Genomic DNA, 21,446 nt, shown 5'->3' with positions numbered 1-21,446 from the left:
ATGAAGAGCGAGAGGAGATGGATGCTCCGATCACTCTGGAAGAGCTCAGAGAAATAGTGCGACAGCTGCCCACTTGCAAGGCCCTGGGGGCGGACGGGTTCCCCAGCGAGTTTTATAAGGCGTATGGGGAGGAGGTACTCCCACCCATGCTGGACATGTTTAATGAGGCGTTTGAGCTGGGACAGCTACCAGAATCACTCAGGGAAGCGGTCATAGTGCCACTCCCCAAGCACAATACACCGGGACACGGTTGCGGCTCCTATCGACCCTTGTCAATGCTGAACCAGGACAGCAAGATCCTAACAGCTGTCTTGGCGGCTAGAATGAGGAGAGTGATAGGCAAGCTGATTCACCCTGACCAGACGGGCTATGTCCCGGACAGGAACATTACCCACAACCATAGACGCCTACACAGAGTGGTCGAATGGGGATGTAGCAAAGACGGCGAAATGGCGATAGTGGCGCTGGATGCGGTCAAGGCGTTCGACTCTGTTCGTTGGCCGTGGCTGTTGGCGGCACTGGATCACTTCGGAATGGGGCCAGGGTACAGGAGGTGGGCCGAATTATTATATAGCGCGCCTCTAGCCAGAGTTCGTACGGGGGCAGTAGTGTCGGATAGGTGGCAGTTAGGTAGAGGCACCAGGCAGGGATGTCCTTGGTCCCCAATGTTGTACATCCTGGCCCTTGAGCCCTTGGCAATTTACCTCCGGCAACAGTATGACCCGGTGGGCATAGAGGTGGGGGGGGAGAGCCATCTGATATCCCTGTATGCCGACGATATGCTGTTGTACCTCCAATACCCCGAAGAGAACTTGCAATATGTCTTGGAGGTGATGGAGAGGTTTGCTTGGCTTTCTGGTATAGCGGTCAACCCTCGGAAATCCACCCTGTTCCCGCTGGGCGGCTATGTGGGGATACCGGCTGAGAGGTTGCCAGTATTGCGAATCCCATGGGCGACAAGCACCTTTCGGTACCTTGGCATAGACGTATATCACACGACCGGGGAGGAACACAGGCACAATACTGAATTGGCAGTGGGGAGGATCGAGAAGTGCATGAGGTTTTGGGAGAAACTACCCTTAGCGATGATGGGCCGGGGTGCTATGCTTAAGATGGTCGTGCTACCTAGGCTGCTGCATTATTTCAATAACATTCCATACATGATACCCAAGGGTTTTTTTGCTAGACTACATAGGGTATGTAGAGATTTCTTATGGCAGGGCACGCGTAACAGGGTCGCATTGTGGAAATTGCAGAAGGCTTATGAGAAAGGCGGCGTGAGGCTGCCGAACTTTGAGGCCTACTACGTGGCAGCGCAGCTGCAGTACGTGGCCAAGTGGCTTTCGGACGACGAAACCCCGGAACATAGACTGTTGGGAAAGGACTGCTCCCCCTTCTACCTGCGAGAGATTATTTGGGTATCCAGCACATGGATGAGGGGACGTCCTAAGATGCTAGCGTTGGGCAGGAACATGTGGCGAAGAGCCTGCCGGATGATGGGGGATCCCCTGCCGTGCATGCCGCAGCTGCCGCTGGTGGCCTTAGCAGGGGAAGACGGACAGCTTAGGGCCATCCTGCGAACATACTGGGAGTCAGCGGGGCTGGTCACTTTGGGGGACATTTGGCAGGATGGGGCCTTGGCGGAGTTCGCAGATCTAGAGGCGGGGGCGGGGCTGCATGCGGGGCAATACATGACGTTCCACAGAGTGGTCAGGGAGGTCCGGAGCACTTGGCCCGAGACCGTATTGGCTGACGAGCCGGATGCGACGCTGGAGATTATGTATGACGCATCCGAGGGCGGGCATGAGGTCTCCAGGCGGTACGAGATGCTGATGGCAAAGGTTGGGAAGGATTTGGGGTACCTGAGGTTGGAATGGGAAACAGAGATGGGGGCCCCGATGGCGGATGGGCAGTGGGAGCGCGCCCTGGGGTACCACAAAAAAGTATCGAGGAATGCCAGGTTTAAACAGATACAACTATATATCACGCATAGGGCATACATGACCCCCCTGAGAATTTCCAGATTTCGAGACGCTGGGCGCCAGGCGTGTCCCAAGTGTAACACAGAGAACGCTGATATGATTCACATGTTCTGGGCCTGCCCTGTGATTGCAACCTACTGGAGTGAAGTGGCGCAGAAGCTGGCAGGGAGGGGCATTGTACTTAAGATAGATTCGGCCTGGGCCTGTTTGCTTGGAGGGTGCCCCAGGGCGCGCAAGCTTCGGCACGTGGAGAAGCTTAAAGATTTGGCTTATACACTTGCCAAACGCAGAATAGCCATGGGATGGAAGAATTGTCAGAGGCCACGGGTGGAGGTATGGTGGCGTGACCTCCAGAAATGGGCTGCCGCCGAGACGACAGCAAAGTGGGAGGCCAGCAGGGCGGGAGGGGAGGAAGAGGTGAGCTCCCTCACGGCATGGAAGGTGCTATTGGCTGAACTGTTTAGTACGGGGTCGACCTCGGCTGGATCTGAGAGCGACGGAACCCCACCACACGGAACGGACAATGATGGTGGACACCCTACAGGCTCATAGGGGGGAGGGAAGGGGATTGTTAAGTTAATTCTGTTCTGTTTTTTCTTTCTTTTCTTTTTCATATCTGTTGTCTGGCCTTTGTTGTGGCTTGATGTGTTCTATTTATGTTCTGTTGCACTGTGTGGTCGTTATAAAATAAAATACATTTAAAAAAAAAAAAAAAAAAACTCTAGCAGCTGTCTTGAGCCCAAACAGCAGAACTTTCCCTTGCCAGATGTGATTCAGCATGAAGAATCACAGAAACTTTGAGTGATTTGGTAATATCAAGATGTAGCTGTAGGCATTGTGTAGTTCCATTGAGGTCAAAGAATCACCAGGATTCACTAGCGGCCACACTTGCTGGAGCGTCTCTATACTGAAATTAACTATGGAAATCCTCTTGTTCAGCCTCTTAATACACATCAAAAGCTGATACCCTCCTGGGATTTTGTATGTGCCAATACCCTCCTGGGATCACAATTGAGCTGAATTCAGATCCCCTTTCCTGATGTGTAACTATGACGGTAGTCTTCTTTATGAAGAGGTCACTGATGCTCAATTGCAAAGCCCCTCTGTGTTGAAGTTCTCTGGGGTTCTGGCTCATCAGTGGTTCTGTGCCCATAATGAGAGAATATTGTGATCAAATACCCATAGTTCAATGAATGAAAGTCCCAGTTGTTGGTTATCTTCCCTTATTTCCATTTTAATGGCTTTATGATAACCCAACAGTGAAAGGATTTCCACCATCTGGGTTTCGGCATAGTTTATTTATATTATATATTTTACAAATCTTACATAGCGCGTTTATCCAAAGCACTGAACATAATGGCAATGGTGCACAAATTGCCGAAAAAAATCGCTTTGAAACCGTTTTGCTAATTGTACAAGCGCATAACAAGTGACCAATACATACATACATAAATAAATAAATAAATAAATAAATAGATAAATAGATAGATAGATAGATAGATAGATAGATAGATAGATAGATAGATAGATAGATAGATAGATAGATAGATAGATAGATAGATAAAGGAAAAGTGAAAGAACCAAGTAACAACACATCTCACAGGGAAAAACTTCAGGGTAAGAAATAATGAAGAAGACACAGACTGGAGTAAGTGGGACTTAAGACGCTTTTTAAATTGGTTGAGAGAAGGACAGGAGTGGATGTGAAAGGAAAGGGCCTTCGAGAGATGAGGGTCCAGGATTTGGAAAAAACAAAAGTGGGAAAGCGGGAGGGAAAGCACAGAGGGGGAGAAGAACAGAAAACAGAAAAAGAGATGAATATCAGAGCTCACGAGCAGGATGGTACAGAGGAATCAAGGAACAGAGATAAGGTGGGGTAAAGCAGGAATACTCTTGAAGACGAAACAAAGAAAGTGAAACTAAAACCGTAATTTAATAGGAAGCCAGTTAAGCTGCTGGGTCAGATATGGAGAGATGCTAGAAGATATGGACGGTTAAACAAAATTTTAACAGCAGATTGTAGAACTGAACACAAAGGAAAAATAGTATAATTGGGAGACCAATGTATAAAGAGCAACCGTAATTAAGGTGAGAAAGAGCTATAGTTTGGAGAGCAGTTTAGTCGAAGAGAAGGTTAAAAGATGATAAATCAGTTTCCAAAATGGCAGCCGATGAAGCGGGATGTGTGTGAACTGCTCCATCGCTTCTGGGCCAGATTAGCTAAATAATGAAACCGGAATGTCTGTGAAGAGGCTGGTGGTAAACCTACCTGGGACATGATCTGAATGATGAGCAGACCACAATACTCTCCATACCCAGGAGCGGACAATGGGACACGGACCTCGGCGCAGCAGAATCCGCTCCCAATGGTGCAGCTGGAGGGAGACGGACGGTACAAGGTGCCGGACAGTGAAGGGGACATTGGGGGTCACCTCAACCTCTGAAGGGGTGAAGGGGAAGCGACCAACAAAGCGGCATAAGCCCCCCCAGGTAACGATCGGAACATCGAGGCACAGCAATTGGCAGGTGGGGGGAGCGCATAAGCCGGAGGAGGAGAATGTATCCCACTAAAGGCATTTCCATCAAGGCACGCAATCGGCAGGTGTGCAGGAGCGCATAAACTGGACGAGGGGAGGAGGAGCCCATATCCCTCTAAAGGCATTTCGACATCTAAGCCCCTCATGTGATCAGTGGGAGGCTCCACGCAGCATTGCCCTGGATCAGCAGTATGTGCAGAGGGGGCAAGGTGTCTAGTTAGACAATTGCCCTCAATGTAGCAGCAAGCCCCCGACCCAGGAGAGGGACCGGGGAATAAAGGAAGTCCAGGACAAAGGGATAGTCCTTCCCAGCAGAGTCAGATGCCATTCGGAGTAGGCAAGCCATAGGGGCGAGGCAGCTGGGAAGTCGGGGGAGGCCGTAAATAGAGATTGGGAAGGCGAGGACAGTAACTAGAGTGGGACTCCCCCAATAAAGCTGAAAGCTGTCAGATAGGCCCCCACGGACCTATATCACATGGGGAAGCGGGTGGACCTACGAATGTGGAGGAGTGGAAAGGAATGCGTTAGGAGTTCTGGCACTGCCTCCCAGTTACCATGCATTTTCGATGACTGCAATCAAGCTCAGGGCGCCATGAACTCCGGGTAGTCGCTTAGGAAGGAGCGGGCAGGCAATTATATAAGGCCCGGAACAGTGTATTAAAGGGGTGAAACTTAACCAAACTAGAGCCTGTGGGAGGGAAATACAGAACAGAGAAATACAGCAGCGTCCCCTGGGATTTCCACTCCACGCCTCCCAGGAATATAGCTGACACGTGTCTTGGTGAGGATTGGGGGGACCAAGCACGTGCCTATGTCCGATACGTGATCATCCACCCATGTATCTATCTTAGGAAGTGACTTGGAGGGGATACACAGCAGGAAGAGGACAGAATCATCACCCCCATGTCCAAAAGCAAGGGGAAAACACCAACGGTGGGGCAAAGGAACTTAAAGAAAAACACAGACAGTAGCACTAAAAAACTGTGGTTCCCCGGCACGCCATTACAGCCTGCCAAAGGGAAGGAGGAGCCCAAGAAGCAACGGCAAACTAGCGGGGAAGTTGGGAACATGGCGATGCAAAAAGAGTACTTCCAGGCACAATTCACCCAATTAAAATAAGAACGGAAACAATCATTACAGGAGGTAAAGGTTGACATAGTCAGACTGGAGGAGAGGGTGGATACATGTCACGTCCCCAGTCACGAAACACCGCACCCACAGCCCTCTTCCTTTTTCCCACATACCCACATGTTGCAACCGACGGCGGCGGGGTTACAGCTCTTGGCAGCACAACAATAATAATAAGGGCTTGTCGCCGTAAACAGCATGTAACCAGGAAGTAAAAGCTTGGGTGGTTGCACGGGACGTAGCACGTGATCAGGAAGCAATCATCATTTCAGTTACCACGTAACTGGAACGTACATCACCTGACACGATCATATGACAGTCTTTTCATTCAAAAGAAACGAGTGAACACTCATACGAGGCTTCACAGCTGCAACTTGCGGTCGTTTGGCGTTTACCTTGTTCTTGCTTCCTTTGGATCCCATCTGATCACGGACTGTTTCACGGACCCGCTTTGCCTATCCTTGGTACTTTTTCCCCTTGATCTCACCCTACGAACTTGGCTTTCCAATCGGATTTGCGCTTGGATTACCCCTTGTTACTGGCGCTACCTCTGTACTTCTAACCACAGACTGTGTTTTGAACTGCTTACGGATTTGCCCATCATTGTGCCTTACTCACGTCTCTCTGCTGAATAAGGTGTTCATTTCTATCACCATCAAGAGTGCCATCAGAGTCACCAATTGTTACCTGCCGACGCCATTCATTATAGACCCCTGCCCTACATTCCACCCAGGGTATCCTACCATCTTTATTTAGGTAAGCCTCCTTGTGTACTTTGTTCCTCAATCTCATTTTTGTGCTACCTTCCTTTGCCTAACCTCATTGCTTGCCTTACAGTGGTCAGGGGGGTCCTTCCGGTGTTCTTGGTTCCAGGTTGACGGCACTCCACACCTGTGGCCCCAAAGACTGCACGGGCAGTGTTATTTATTCTGTCCGTGTGGTACTTGAGGACGGAGGTTTCATCATCTACACGACCATCAAGTCTTAAAGATAAAGATCTAAAAACCACAGCACAACAATTATTTGCAGACCTCATCTCATGGGAGGGGGAGGAAGCCATCAGTATCGACTGAATTCATAGGGTTGGCCCACGACGAGCAGAACTGGGCACGTGCCCAAGAAATGTATTGGGGCAATCACTTCATACACCCAGAAATAGACAATTCTGTGAGCAGCAAGGACGTTGGGTCCGATGAACGGCTCGGAAGTTCATCTATATCAGTATTTAGCCCTGTCAACTCTACAAAAAAGGAGTGATATGGGCCCAGTAGTGCAATTTCTTGCACAAAAACAAATGAAATACCAATGGACGTTCCCTTTTGGACCCCTCCTAAGTAACTTTGAATGAACGGTCAGACAGATAGGTGGACAACCAGCAAAGAGTAGTGTCAGAAAACCAAAGAGATCAGAGGGTAGAAAGAAGTGTATAACGGTCCACAGTGTCAAAGGCTGCACTAAGATCAAACAAGATGAGAATAGAAGAAAGTTTACAATGACATGCATAAAGAATACAGTCAGAAACATCGAAAAGAGCAGTTTCAGTGGAGAAGCTAGAGCGGAACCCAGATTTTTGGGAGAGAAGAAGATAATCTACATTAAGACAGGAACTCAGTTGAGAAAAGAACAAGACACTGTAGCAGTTTTGAAAGGTAGTGGAGAAGAGAGATTGAGTAAACGTTGGAGGGTTCGGCAGGCTCCCAAGAACGTTTTTTAATGAGATGAACAACAGTAGCGGATTTAAAAGAGTACGAATCAGAGGTCAAAAATGAATTAAAGAGGAAAGAGAAAGTAGAGACAAAAGCAGGAAAAATAGGTTTGATGAGAGAGGCAGGTAAGAACTCAGAAGGGGCAGATGCCGGGTGTGACCGAGAAATAGAATTGGTGATGTCAGACTCTGAGATGAAACAGAGGGATCAGGTAGAGGACAGGTAAGGAGCTTGTGCAGGGTAGAATTTAGCAGTTTAGGAGAGCTCTGAGACTGGATGAAATCCTGTAAGTAGTTAGGGCTTCTGTGGCCTGGTGAAGGAAGAGGAGGTGGGAAAATGATGTCTAGAACAAGAGGTTGAAGGCCAACCATATGATCTGTAGCCTCTTCTTTTCATCATCATGCCTCTGTACGTCAATGGCCTATATGAATGTCCTACTAGTGGCAGGGTTCCAGTCTCCATATAAAGCAAAATGTCTATGCACTCAGGTACCTGTCTATCATCAAGTACTGTCTGAAAGTAATTGAGAACGGCAAATACACTTCGTAGATGCCTGTCTGCAGGGCCAGATTTGACCCTATATAGACCTTCCTTAATGCATCCTCTACATTGCTATTGGGTGCCATATGTTCTGCTGTTATCAGCACATTCTGAGCTAGGCTTTGCATCATGGCATCCACTTAGACTTTCTGTCATTTCTGCATCGAAACCCTGGACTAGTTGTGTTTTTAAAGGAATTTCAGAAGAATCCCTCACTGTCCCCAGAACTTTACACACCATGGAACTTGAATCCTGTATAGACGTAATGACCAGAGTCTACATAGCTGAACAGAAATCATATCTATTTAGGGAATCCTCCATCTCTGTTAAACCCTTTGTAAGTGGGGGAAACTCCTGCTTCTGTCAGGAGAAAGATAGGACCTGAAGGTGTTTTCCCTAATGATAGTTCATAACTTTGCACCAAGATCCCATTATGTGTGTCCTCTACTTCTCCTTTCACCATAATAATATAGCCCTATAGACTGGGGGAGGTGTCATTATTGTGTGGTAATGACCAACCACCAAGTTGGGTAAAGGTCATTATCCCAAGCGATTATGATCCCTCCCAAGGAATATAAGGCTATTTGCACAAAGTGGTAATAGCGATAGATGTTTGGAGTTTTTGTGGGGAAGTAAAAACATTACTTTTATTATTGGGTAATGTAAATAGACAAACTGAGTTAGTAAATTAAATGTGTTTCTGTTTTGTAATATTTAAATAAGGTGGCCTTCACAAGTTAAGCATTTAAATAGCAAATTAGTTTATACTTGAAGAGGTTTAACGAGAACATGTACTAGAGGTTGTGTAAAATGAAAAGATTTCTCTATAAGAAAGTGATTGCATTTTCCCATGTGTTGTTGAATAGGATACCGCAGGAAAAAAGCTGCTCACAGAGAGGAAGTGTTTTGTTAAAAACAACCTTCCCTGGAAATTGTATTGTTCTTTCCCTGCTTACGTTTGAAAACAGAATGTTCAGAATTCATTCAATACCAGCAGTTATTGACTGCAGTCTTAACATTCCGATTGGCTGAGGGCAGGTTAATTATGATCTCCATGTGCTTACATGAGATATTGTTATTTCCGTAACGACTCATATGTACCTGCTTCCTGGATTTCGGAAGCTATTATAGAAGGAAAACATATTCTTGATGAATAACGCCCTTTGTCACATGTCTTGTGCATCTGTGCTGTAAGATTCATGCCTTGAATAAGAATAACTAGGACCTTTGCTGACTGGCTCTTGCCAGAAGGGATGTGAAAAGCATGCTTGCTATTTGTGCAACTGCACTACCCATATGTAGGAAGTCTGTCAGTAGCCGGGCAATGATACGCATGCCTAATATTAGTGTAGCCTATCTGACATCTTGGTATATGATTTAAGCAATAGGCCCAGAGCACGGGGGCATTACCACTTCAGGTAATGCCAAGAACCCATAGTTACATAGGCTTAACGAAGGCCCTGTGGCATTACCTGAAGTGGTATTGTCCCCCCTCCTGAGAGGATCCTGTTGCTCGGCCCATAAGACCGGAGTACTAAAGCATTTATTTTTTTCTGTTCCGAAACGCTCTGTCGTTTCGGAACAGAAAAATAAATGTAAAAGAAATGGCCGCTGGGGAAGGGAAAACGAAGTCCGATTTCCCTTTCCATGGTGGCCATTGAAAAAAAATAGAAAAAAGTTATTTAAAAAAATGGCCTCCATTGAAATGGGAGAAGGGACTACACGTAGCCCCTTCTCTCTTTCCGTGGTGGCCATTAAAAAAAGTTTTTTTAAAAAATGGCTGCCATCGAAAGGACAACGTGTAGTCCTTTCTTCCTTTACACTGTGGCCATTCCCAGATCGGTAGCGGACGCACTGGGGACACAAGTGTTCCCAGCGTGTCTGTTCCCAAATTGACAGAAAAGAAGTTAAGTGGGTGGGGGAATTCTGTGGGTGTGGGAAGACCTACCTCATTCACCTGCTCAAGGAGTTGGCAGCTGCCAGCTCTGAGGAGGCTCAGGGCGGCATGATTACTGTCTGGTAACGCCCGCGTTCTGAGCCTCCACATTGGCCGGAAGGCCATCACACCCCCCTCGCGTGGTACTAATATGTATTTCAGCCTGTTTCTCAATGTTCTTTCTGGGTGTAACTGTCTGTGAGAAGCTGCACTTGAATTACATATGTGAACTTATTTTTCGTGAGTCATAGTGACTGGTGATTTCATAAACCAGTGAAGGAAAGTGTTGAGATACGAAAGGTGGCAGGCCAATCCTAAAAGCGTGCTGAATGCTTAGTTACCCTAGGAGAGGATTAGAATAGAATAAGGTCAAAAAAGAAAGTTCCATGTTGAGTATGCTGCTGTTGGTCAACAGACATCGTTGAAAGCAGAAGTCAAGTAAGAGTGCACTGCAAAATCTGAGACTCAGGTCCCAACTTGGGAGCTCCACTTTAGCCCCTCCTTCTGTAAGATAGGTGTGGGCCCCAAATCATGAACTCTACTGAGAATGAACTGAAAGTCTCAGAGAAGCCATGCAGATGCATTTCCAATAGAAAGAATGCTTTCCCCACACAGCCTGTTTTGGAATTCAGGCTTCCTGTGCTCCTGGGGACAATGGTACGAGGTTGGAGGTAACCATTCCGCAATTAGCGGCATGGTTGCCTCCTTACTGCATACCGGGCCTGGGTTCCTCAAATGAGGACTTACCAGGTCCTCCAAGGTTGGGATGGCCCGGTAAATCCTCGTCTGAGGAACCGGACCAGGTCCATCTCCATTCCCATTCGAGCCCCCATAGGGCTCAATGGGAATGGGGAAGGAGCTAATGACAGGCCCGTTGTTAGCTCCCTGGTCTCCTCGCGGGACCCGTTAAGGACGCCTGGTTTTACCAGGCACCCTTTGCGGGTCCCGCGAGGAGAACTCGTAATAGGGCGGAATGGGTTTACCGGCACCGGCACCATTACCAGTGCCGGTAAACCCATTCCACCAACCCCGTAATGAGGGCCAATGAGTGGTGCTAGGTCTGACCAAATTGGTACTCAGTTCTTTACAGTTCTTTCTTCAGTCTCTCCATAAAAAAAGTATGTTTGAAATCTGGCGAATCCAAAATCTTCTCAAAATCACCTTGATTTGAAATCACAACAGGACTCCTAAACAGAGCATCCGAAAAAGATGCCCCCTGCACTAGGGCTGCCTCGGATCCCCCAAACAAGATTAAGTTACTTCAAAATCCCAAGGGCTCTGTGCACTGATACCCTGAGGCCAATCTATGGGGATAGTACCACTGCAGCAACTAAAAAATGTTGCCCAGAACTACAACTGCACCTTTGCGCAGTTCAAAAATCCTGACCCCCATTACTGTGACTAGTGGGAACGGGAGTTGCGGGGGTGTCCCCACTCCACTTAGTCCAGTGGTCTTCAAACATTTTTGGCCTGGGCACCCCCTGAGCAAACTTTGGGCAGGCCGGGCCCCCCCAAAAATACCAAATGGGAAGTATGCACAAATGGCTATTAACTATTGCGCGCCGTCACCGCACCCTACTCCTAGTGTAGTCCTGGGGCTCCCCCACCTGCTCCCATCACAGTCGCTGGGCTCCCTCATCCCACTCCTACCCAGTCTCTGGGCTCTCCCCACCCCATCACAGATCCTGGGCTCTCCCCACCCTGCTCCCACTACTATCCCAGTGCTCCCGCCTATCCTGCTCCCATCACAGTTCCTGGACTCCCCCCACCCCGTTGCCAACACAGTCGGAGGGCCAGTGGTAGCTGGTGAACTTTTTGAGTGGAGGGGCATAAATATTTCCTGCAAAAATGCCATAGCGACCGAGCACTGCGAGGGAGCCCGAAGTAATAAATGGGGATTCGGGGGGTTTTCCCCCAGTGAATTTTAGGCTTAGTCAGTGCAATGGGGGTTAGGGGTTGTGGGGGTGTCCCCGCTTCCATTAGATGGAAGCAGGGGACAATAAAAAAAGAAAAGTAAACCAAAAGAAAAACGGACCCTGTGGCGCCAGTTCTGTCCCACGTTAGTGGGTCAGAACTGACGCTGCAGGGATACGGGAGAGACGGCGGAACACTTCTAATCTGTGCCACCACAGGGTAAGTGAGAAGGGGGAGGCAGTTAAGGGGATGCCAGGCACAGTGATCTATGTGATCACTGTGCCGCGTCATAATGGGAGTCGGCAAAATGAAAATTGACGATATGGGCAGGGCAGTGATAACATAGATCCAATCTATGTTGTCTTGTGCCACATTTATGTACTCTGACATGCCGGAGAAGGCCTTAGAGACACTTTGTTCATGTTCATTCATTCGCTGCGATTCTGCTGCACCATTGCACATTCTGGATTGTTCTTTGATATACTTTATGAGTTAGTACTGTGATGAGAAGGATAGACATGGTAGAAATGATATGAATAGTTTTGCTGATAATCTTCATTATTCTAAGTCGCACTCGTCCAGAAAGTGCAAAGTGGAAACACCATTCACAGGAGGGCAAATACATGGAATGGAGTGAACTACTATGTAAAGATGGGACATAATGTCAAGAAGAGTGAGCATGAGGACCGGGCCTTATCGTTTGAGGCTGGACTGCATAGCATTCCAAAGATTTGTTCTGAACATTCTGCACCCGTGCCATCCCTCATGCGTATGGACCATGAACGCATGATGGAGGCGAGGGTAAGGACTCTGCTATTGCTGCATTTAGTTTTCATTAATGCATATTATAACTGACTACCACAGTAGCTTTTAAGGGGCTTCCTTTCTTGTAAGGGTCAATAAAATCCCTACCAGAGTTGAACATTTCCAAAGGTCTGCTTGCTATGGTTTAAGTATTATTATATGGAAACTGTGTTGTGCAGCAGGTAGAGATGATTGTGTCCAATGGAGCACTACTTTAGCTCCATTTCAACGAGCATATGTTACTACCAACAATGATTTGATTGAAAGTTTGTTGACCATATTCAATGTTGTGGTGCACGACTCACACTGTTTTTGTTGATTCGCCCTTTCCTCATCGTAATCACGTAACTTAGTTGATGTGTCTAATAAATGATAACAATTGATTCAATGCATGTGGAAATGCATGGATTAAGAAAAACAAGAGATTGAGAATATCATAAAGTGGGAAAATACAATAATAGAAAATACAAAAATATTCTACAAATTTATGAAATGGAAAGACTATTCCAGATCTAAAAACTACCAATGGAATGTCCAATCTAATATCTGTTGGGTACATAGATCTGGGGACTCTGAAGGGTTATTGCATGCGTTTGGGTTTGACACACTCTATTCTGATATTCAAAGAATTGTGTGGAAATCCACACCAAAATGTTCATGTTCATGTTCATGTCACAATACATAATGCTGCTAACTTGCTCAACTTGGTTTTCAGTTCGGTAATGATGATGGACTATCTCTGTCCCCGATTAAATAATCATGATATAATGAATGTGAGATATGATGTGGTGGTCCTGTGAGGGGCAATGCTTGCTCTCCTCTTCTATACAAGGAATGCAAGACCTCTTGAGGATATAATGCTGAGGTATGAACTAATGACAGTTTCATCAAAGGCCAGATGTGGTGATACAATGCTTGAAAGAATGTCCAACAAAGATTACGCTGTGGCAAGAGCATAATGAGCTCAAACTGAACAAATGAGGATGACTGTGTGATTGTGTTGAGGAACCTGTACGAACGTTTTTGACATCTTGCAGTGAACAAGTATGGGTGAAGTAGAAGAAAAATTTATTTTTTTAATTAATCACTCAAATTCTTTTGTGGCTGAATTTATTTCACAAATGGCTTAAAGGAAACATTTAAGAGCTATACAATTTGTGCATCTGTTTCGCTGTCAGCTAACAATGTGCTTGTCCGTCAAATATGCCACCACTGAGGAGAGAAAAGGTAGAGCTGGCAACTAAGCACAGCCAACAGCGTTAGAGAAGCTAGGGAAATTAACCGACTAGGTGGCCCTGGATGCCTTAAACATTTTGCACGAGAAACCTTCCGCATATTAATATAACATTGAGATAGGGAGCACAATATCCACTCTACACTAGCCACTGGCTAGTTATAATTGACTCTTGGAGAGTAAGAATTGGTGTGCTGTCAGCATGTGTAGAATTGAGGTGGCAAGGGACTTTTTAGGGGTGGGTAGTAGCTTGCAGCATGAAATGTTTACCCTGCATTGAGATATAATCGCATGAACTACAGGGTTGTCCAATGGTAGTACTGGAAAACCATTGCACTAGATAAAGTAATGAAGTGTGATGATTCCTTTGCTACAATTTGGCTCAATAGCCAATAGAATATGTCAGTTTTACTCTCAGGTTTTCACAGGGATCACCAATGCATGGGTGGTGGGAACCCCAGAATCAATATCAAATTAACTATTTAACAGTTTTTTGCGATTTTATCCTCCTTGCCTGTTTTATGAACATCACAGTATTTGCAGAGTTAACCTGGACCATTTAAAATAGCTCAATGTTAATTGTGCATTAGTAAACCCACGCACATAATGCACCTTCATTATAATTGAACAGAGTTTAAGGCTTTATTAATCAGTGATCATGTGCTTGCGACATCCGAAACATCATGTTCTAAACCCCAAACAATCATCATACTATATAATAAAAGGCCATATGTATGGTTGTCTGAAGTCGTCCTGCCTGCTTCGCCTGTTATCACGGCTAGAGGGAGCTGTTGCCTTATGTATACAACAATACGACTTCAAGTTCATCTTCCAGACAATGAAGCAGTATTTCGCCAATAAAAGAAATTGGTTTAAAAAAAAATTCTTTATATATTATATAATTATTTATTGTAATTTCTCTTGGTACGTATTATTATATCAATAATATCCTTCATGTACATTTTAAACTTTATTTGACTTCAATTTACTTTATTTTATGCTCTCATGTCTACTTCGAATTATGCTGCACGTGAATTTGTATCACTATGAAACCCCTCAACATATATATTTGAGCCAAAAACCCGTAAGTGGAATCCAAGAAAATGAGCAGCAGGTGCAATAATTGCCTGTATGTACTATGATGAACTTTCAATGGATTCTGTGAGATTTTGTTTGAGGTTACTACTCCTCCACGTAAAAAGAGCAAGATTCTCTACACATTTTTTTTCTGTTAACATAAATTACATTGAAAAACACCACATAATATATTTACACTCTCAAAATGTTTTCCTTCACGCACATTAGCCCTTGTACACAGGCTTTCCCACTAGTAGTCAATACACAGAAATTTACTCATTGTTGCATCAATAATGGCCACTATAGATTTCACTTGTTTTTGGCTGGGTACAAAAAAACTATATATGCTGCTTATTCCACCTCCTCTGCCCTTTGACCCGGCTTACAACAGAGGAAACAACATAGCTGAAACCGTGCCCACGGTGGATTAAAAAGAAATCTTACGTTTCACTCTTACATCCTGAATCCACGGGTGGAAAGTGGCTTATCATAAAAGCCCCACTGTCATACTTGAAAGTCATGCCAAAGATCAATATTATAGAACTTACCTAGTACGGTAAAGGCCTGTCCGATTTGGGAGCATCGTGCCAGATTGCACATCAACATTTTGTGGACTCAATCGTTAGTCGCTGGTATCATTGCCATTTCAATACCAGGTTCTGGAATATTTCTGCAGGCATCCCAAACATTAACATCATCTTCTCAAATTTAATTTAATGGAGCTTTTGCACAGAGACTCCAAGTTCCGAGCTTGGGAGCGGGATTTCAACCCGTAACGCTCTGCACTGTCTTGCTCCCAAGACAAACGCGTTGCCCCTGAGCTATCCTCCCAGCCCAAGAAGACACAAATCTTCAAATTGACCACCCCGCAAACAAAGGGATCCCAATACAAGCTGACACAAAAAGGGTTTAAAATGTGCAGGAACTGAATACATCAGATGAGTTGTTGTTCTACTGAAGCTTTTGACTTTCTAGCAAATGACGTGAGAATTGATGGGGGGATATATTTTACATTGTAACACTTGAGGCAATGACATATGTTAAATATATTTCCCTTGGTAAGGATGCTGGATAGAAACAATTATGGGATAACGACAATATGTTACCAACAGCCCTGTCACAATCAGAGTTATACAATGAACTGTCACAACACACCTTACAGCCTTACAGTACTCTTTAGATCAATAGTCCCACAGTCTGCTATCGCACAGGGAAAACCTCTTCTCTAAAGGGCAAAGATTACCTGTGTCTCTGTGATGTTGCCTCAATGTCAACCCACTCTAGAGGGATAGAGAGCAGGGTCTTCACAAAGGTTGACCACTACAGAGGCAGAGAAGTGGTAGGGTGATTTCCCATGTACTTCACAAATATTCAAATAATCACCACTAGAACATCGTAGCATCACTCAGGGTGTCATGGGGCAAGATACAGTATGAGGCCAAGGCCTAAAGGTAGCAATGGACGAGCGGGCAAAAGACACAAGAAACAGAATTCACCCTTACAGGAAACTTCTGTGCCCTATTTGCACGAAAAATGCCATAAAAACTACATTACCCAGACTTCCATGGGCCAAGAACTACTTGGTGAAGCCCAAATGCGCGCAAGACCATCCAAGGCACGGGGCTTGTGCTTGAACGCTCGACTGGAGAGGACGTGTTCCAGAGAGCTCCGTGCACGGGGATCAGCACGAGGGGCCACGCCCCAACAATCTTTCACCCAGGCCCCTCGCCTGAAAAAGATAAGTAACTCTAGCATTGGGTTGACTCCAGCAGCATGTGGGAGAGCTCACAAAGCGGCAACGCAGCATCGAAAGAACAGAACAACCATTGAAGGCAGCCTGGGGCACGCACAGGGGGGCACAGCCCATATTCTACTGTCCCCCTGCTCCAAGGAAGCTAAGTCAACCCGCTAATATCCCGGCACCCGAGCACCGCCTAGGCAAACCGCGTGCATAACCGCTTGGCATGGCATGAACGCAGAGCAGTGCATGTGTTTTGCATACTAATTAGCCACGTGGAGAAACTCGCATTAGCACAGTGTGGCTATGCCGCAACGTGTCACGTGAAACAGACCATGCCTTTAAGCTCATTAGGAGCAGGATCGCTCAAGGGTCTGCGACCCTGCAAACATAGTAGTCACAGTGCGGAGCCACATGCGGCTTAATTCTGCATGTGCCATTTCTGTTACAAACATAATCAGCGCACTAACCGATAGTGCTCCGCACTGCTTAAGTGCACGCAGAAGGGTGAAATTAACCAATTGCATGCTTAGTGGATGTTAAACTCAGTGTGTGAAGAAACACACAGACTTGTAACTCATACTCTCTTTACAGCAGTAACACGCTCCAGAAACTGGACCTGAGAGTGCGCAGGCAGGAGGCCAGCACTCATCCCAGAGATGTCTCTTTCTAACTCTGAAGTGTGTAATGTGTGATGCAATGTGTATGTTTTATCGTGTTATCCATTGTCCTCTTCTCTGTCCTCCTCCCCTTTCCTAAACCTCTTACCGGTTACCCTGTTGCCTGAACTGATACAACCATCGAGTCCCTAACCCTCTTTCCCCGCTGGGGTCTTGGTGGCTTGTGTAAGATCATTCTTGCAAGCGCCCAGACTGCAGAGGGGATGGTTGGTTCGTGCCACTCCTGAGCCTGACGACTGAAGCTGTGACACAGTGCAAGTGCTCAGAGTGGAGAAAGGAGACAGTACATCTGATTCAAGGTCACCCAAAGTGCACTCCTGATTCTACCTGTGTAAATGATTAGTGAGAATGTTGTGTGCTAACTCCCAGGTGCAGGGGTGAAAGATGAGGGATTGGGCCATTTACCAAACCATGACACGGCCTAATTTCTGAAACACCAAATAAACAAGGAAACACATCATTAATATTCCTAAAGGAATGCATCCTTGCCTTGGTATCTTGAATGTATCTCTCCACAGCGTGCACGTCTGTTGCATGGACCATGTGCTCTTTAATCTTTTGCTCTAGCTCTTGAACGTCCCGCCATGCTGTGAGCACTTGGTGCCTCTTCATCTCAAACTGTTCAGCAAGGGATTGAGGGTGGTGCTTCTCTTCAGGCTCCTCCAGAATGTCCTTCTCTTCTGTTTTTAGATAAAGAATGTCCGAGTTTAAAATGAAATCAATGACAAAGGAAGGGAGTTGGATTACTAGAGAGGGTGCATAGGAAAGAGCTTTTATTGCACAAAGTCAATCACATAAAAACACCTCACCAAGACAAGAATGATAACGTAAGTGCCCAGATTCCTGACAAATTACAATTGTGCTGTATAAGACCATGTTACATTACACTACATTCTTTGGGTGATAGTGCTGGGTGTAGTAAGCTGCACTGGGTGGCAAGTCCCCACAGGCTATGTTTACATGAACCTAGAGCCATTACAACTGGATATGTCTCGATACTCCTACCTCTAGCGCCAGTGACATCCAGGCATCAAGTCTGAAGTGCTAATGGTTTCCCTTTGTGGAAAAAGGCTTGTTGGAGTTGACGAGGGCCACTCAACACTCGACTCAAAAAATAGAACTCAGCCATGATGGCCACCAGGAAAACAGCAACAGGAGCTTTCAGAAGAGTCAATTTTCAATTTCCCTAGCAGCTGGCTGATGATAGTAGTAGGTAGGATGGCATTGAGGAGAAGAGGAGACAGAATGTTAGGTGTGTGTGTGGGGAACAGAAAGGGGGTACCCAGAATAGCAAACTGCTTGAACAGAACGCAGGACTTTGTCATTGGCTTCACCACACCTATCAAGCAATCTGATTGGTTGCTCACAACCAGACGGGTGCTAAATGCGTATATATTTATTTGCTTTTCTTTATTTACAGCTTTTTTTTCATACACACTTTGTTTTTGTATATTTCTATTTGGGGTATTCATTGAAGGCAAACCTACTTTTGGGAAGGAACAGAGAGCTGTAGATAAGTAGGGATTAACGGCATAAATTGGATTCTTAATTTTTTTTGAGGGGGTGTCCCCCCCCACCTCTTAGACCACCCCTCAGTTTACATCCCCTCACAACCCACCCCCTAGTCCCCTACCACCATATACACATACATGTATACGTCGTTGATCAATTTTGACCAAATGTTCACGATCAAAATGTAGACTTTCAAATGAAAGTCTTTTAAAACATGTATTACAAAGGGAAACAGTCATTACAACCTAGTCTTTATTTCTTACATGTTGTGTTATGTTAGGGCATGCTATATTGTTCATGCCTATAAAGCACAGACGTACACCCCAATGGGCATCATGCTGCTGAAGCTGAAAACAATCAACCCGTAAACACGGGTAGAAGAAGTGGATTAACTCCCAGCAGAAAGTCAGGTCAGGAATTCACCATAGCAGGATAGTTAAGAAGTTCCACAAATAACCAACCAGTCCTGAGAACGCTCGGCCACCCCATTGTTCCAGTCGAAACCTGGGGATTTGTAGCAGTCACTCAATGGAGAATTGAATAGTCTTAGTAGGTCTATAAGGGATACATATATTATTTTAGAAAACAGGTCCCGGTGAATAGATGGCTTTATTCACTAGAGTAAGTGCTTTACATTATTCCCTTTTCCAACTGGAAGTCAATGAAGCAGGCAGAGCACAGGTGTAACATGTCCTGTGATTCAACCTGTACACCCACCGAGCAGCAGCGCTAGGAATGATTTGAAGCCTATGTAAAGAGACTTTAAGAAGGCCATGATAGAAAGAATTACAGAAATAAAAGCATTGGACAATTGGACTTTCTGAAAAAGGAGAAATAATCAAAAATCTGATGCAGAGATCTGAGGTGAAAAAAAAGGCTGGAGTCACACGACTAATCTGGGCATCAAAAGATAGAGCGGAGCCTATCAAGACTCCCAGATTCCAGACCTTATTAACTTGTGAGGGGAATTGGCCCACACAAAGGATCACCTTTTATATAGTAACACCTTGTTATCCTCCATCAGAGGGGCCATCAAGTCTTTATTACCTCAGAGAAAGAGCTCTGTTTTCAGAGTATTAAACTTTAACCTGTTTTGATTCATCCACCCACCTAGCTACTGCATGCAGCGACTACACTGATCTAACAGACTTTCTTATTCATCCCCCAAATGGAGGATGATCTGAGTATCGTTCGCGTACATGTAACATGTGAGCCCCCCATGAGTGTACCAAATCTGAAAAAGGTTTCATGAAGGACTGGGCTTAAAGAGAAACCTTGTGGCACCCCATCCAAGAGAATTAACTAAAATAAGCCCCATGCTGTCCATCTGCAAGCTAACTGAGGTGCCCCAAGAGTATGGGATGGCCGACGGTGTAGAATGCAGCTGACAGATCCAATAACATCAGAGTTCCGACCGGGTCGCCATCTATGACCATCCTCAGGTCATCTGCAGCTCAGGGGACTATGATTTCCTTTCCTCTACCTGGGCAAAAACCCATTTAACAATCATCATGTAGATGGGTATCCTACACAAACGTTTGCAGTTGTGTAGCTACCACAACCTCCATGAGTTTTTCTAAGAAATGGGAGCTGAGAGTTTGATTGAAAACCGGCAGGATTGTACATATCAAGAGAAGTCTTTGAGTCAGGGAGTTACTAACAGCCTTTTCGGAAAGCAGTGAGGAAAAGGACCAAAGTCAGTAAAGCAGTGATGACTGCACTCAGCTCCGAGGCTACCAGTGTGGACCATCTTAGGTATTCGCGACAGGCATGTATCATGCAGTGATCACTTAGGTTGATGTGGCGTTTTAATATCCATCGTCTGAGAATCATAGGTCAGACTAAAGGAAGATCGAATTGTGATATCAGTACTTATGATTAGGGCTGCACCCACAGGATATCTCTTGGGGGAGTCCGCTAATGAGTCACAGAGGACTTACTATTATTTTACTTGAATATATGCCTGCTAAATTGAAACATATTTATACATAAATGTAAAACAGGCATGTCTCTCACACAGGCCAAACACCAGTGTGACTAAGGACCCAAAACGCTACACAGTAGTTAGACATTTAAATGATTTTAATGAAGCCCTAAAATCCTTTCATCCTGGGAAATCATCGGGATAGAACATATACTCAACAAAAACAGGGTGTGGATATGGTGGGGTGGGGGGAGAATAATGTAACCAAACTATCTATGTTAAAAACTGTGACTTGGCATTGTGACAAAGTCCCATGTCTCAGATACCACTAGAGGAGCGATGGGCAGCCAGCACCTGCTATGTGAAGTCATCCCTTAAGGATGGAAGTGGCTGATCCCCACCTGTCTAAGTCAATCCCTGGGCAATTATATCAGATTAGTTCATTAACTACAAGTGCAACCCACCCCATTCACAAGAAGACCCAGGGAAATTAGCATTTGGTTGGCATTTATATTGGGAAATGTGATGTTGATGAAACCAGACCACATCTTCTTGGAATCTCTGGCACTCTTACACAGAGGAAGACTGGCTCTGGCAATGTGGAGAGTGCTCTGAAACCACGAGAGTTTCTTACTGCACCCGACTATGGGATCACTGCAGCTAGGCCTCACAAGCCAGACAATGACATTTGCAGGGCATGTTTTGAGCAGGGACAGTGTGCCCTCAGCACGCTT

The 21,446-nt window shown here is 45.6% G+C and overlaps 1 protein-coding gene across 2 annotated transcripts in view; it reads right to left on the bottom strand.

The window, feature by feature from the left end:
• C4QH6orf118 (chromosome 4q C6orf118 homolog) overlaps positions 1–21,446 on the bottom strand; it is a 420,601-nt gene that overhangs the window by 127,174 nt on the left and 271,981 nt on the right. For both annotated transcript variants that reach the window (XM_069607675.1, XM_069607674.1), the window contains exon 7: positions 17,766–17,956. In XM_069607675.1, coding sequence (XP_069463776.1) covers positions 17,766–17,956 — 191 coding nt within the window. The remainder of the gene's footprint in view (positions 1–17,765; positions 17,957–21,446) is intronic.

Source organism: Ambystoma mexicanum, chromosome 4q, assembly GCF_040938575.1.
Source record: "Ambystoma mexicanum isolate Mex_15411 chromosome 4q, UKY_AmexF1_1, whole genome shotgun sequence".
Lineage (NCBI taxonomy): Eukaryota > Metazoa > Chordata > Amphibia > Caudata > Ambystomatidae > Ambystoma > Ambystoma mexicanum.
The sequence above is the reverse complement of the archived record's forward strand: the minus strand, read 5'-3'. Positions and strand labels throughout refer to the sequence as shown.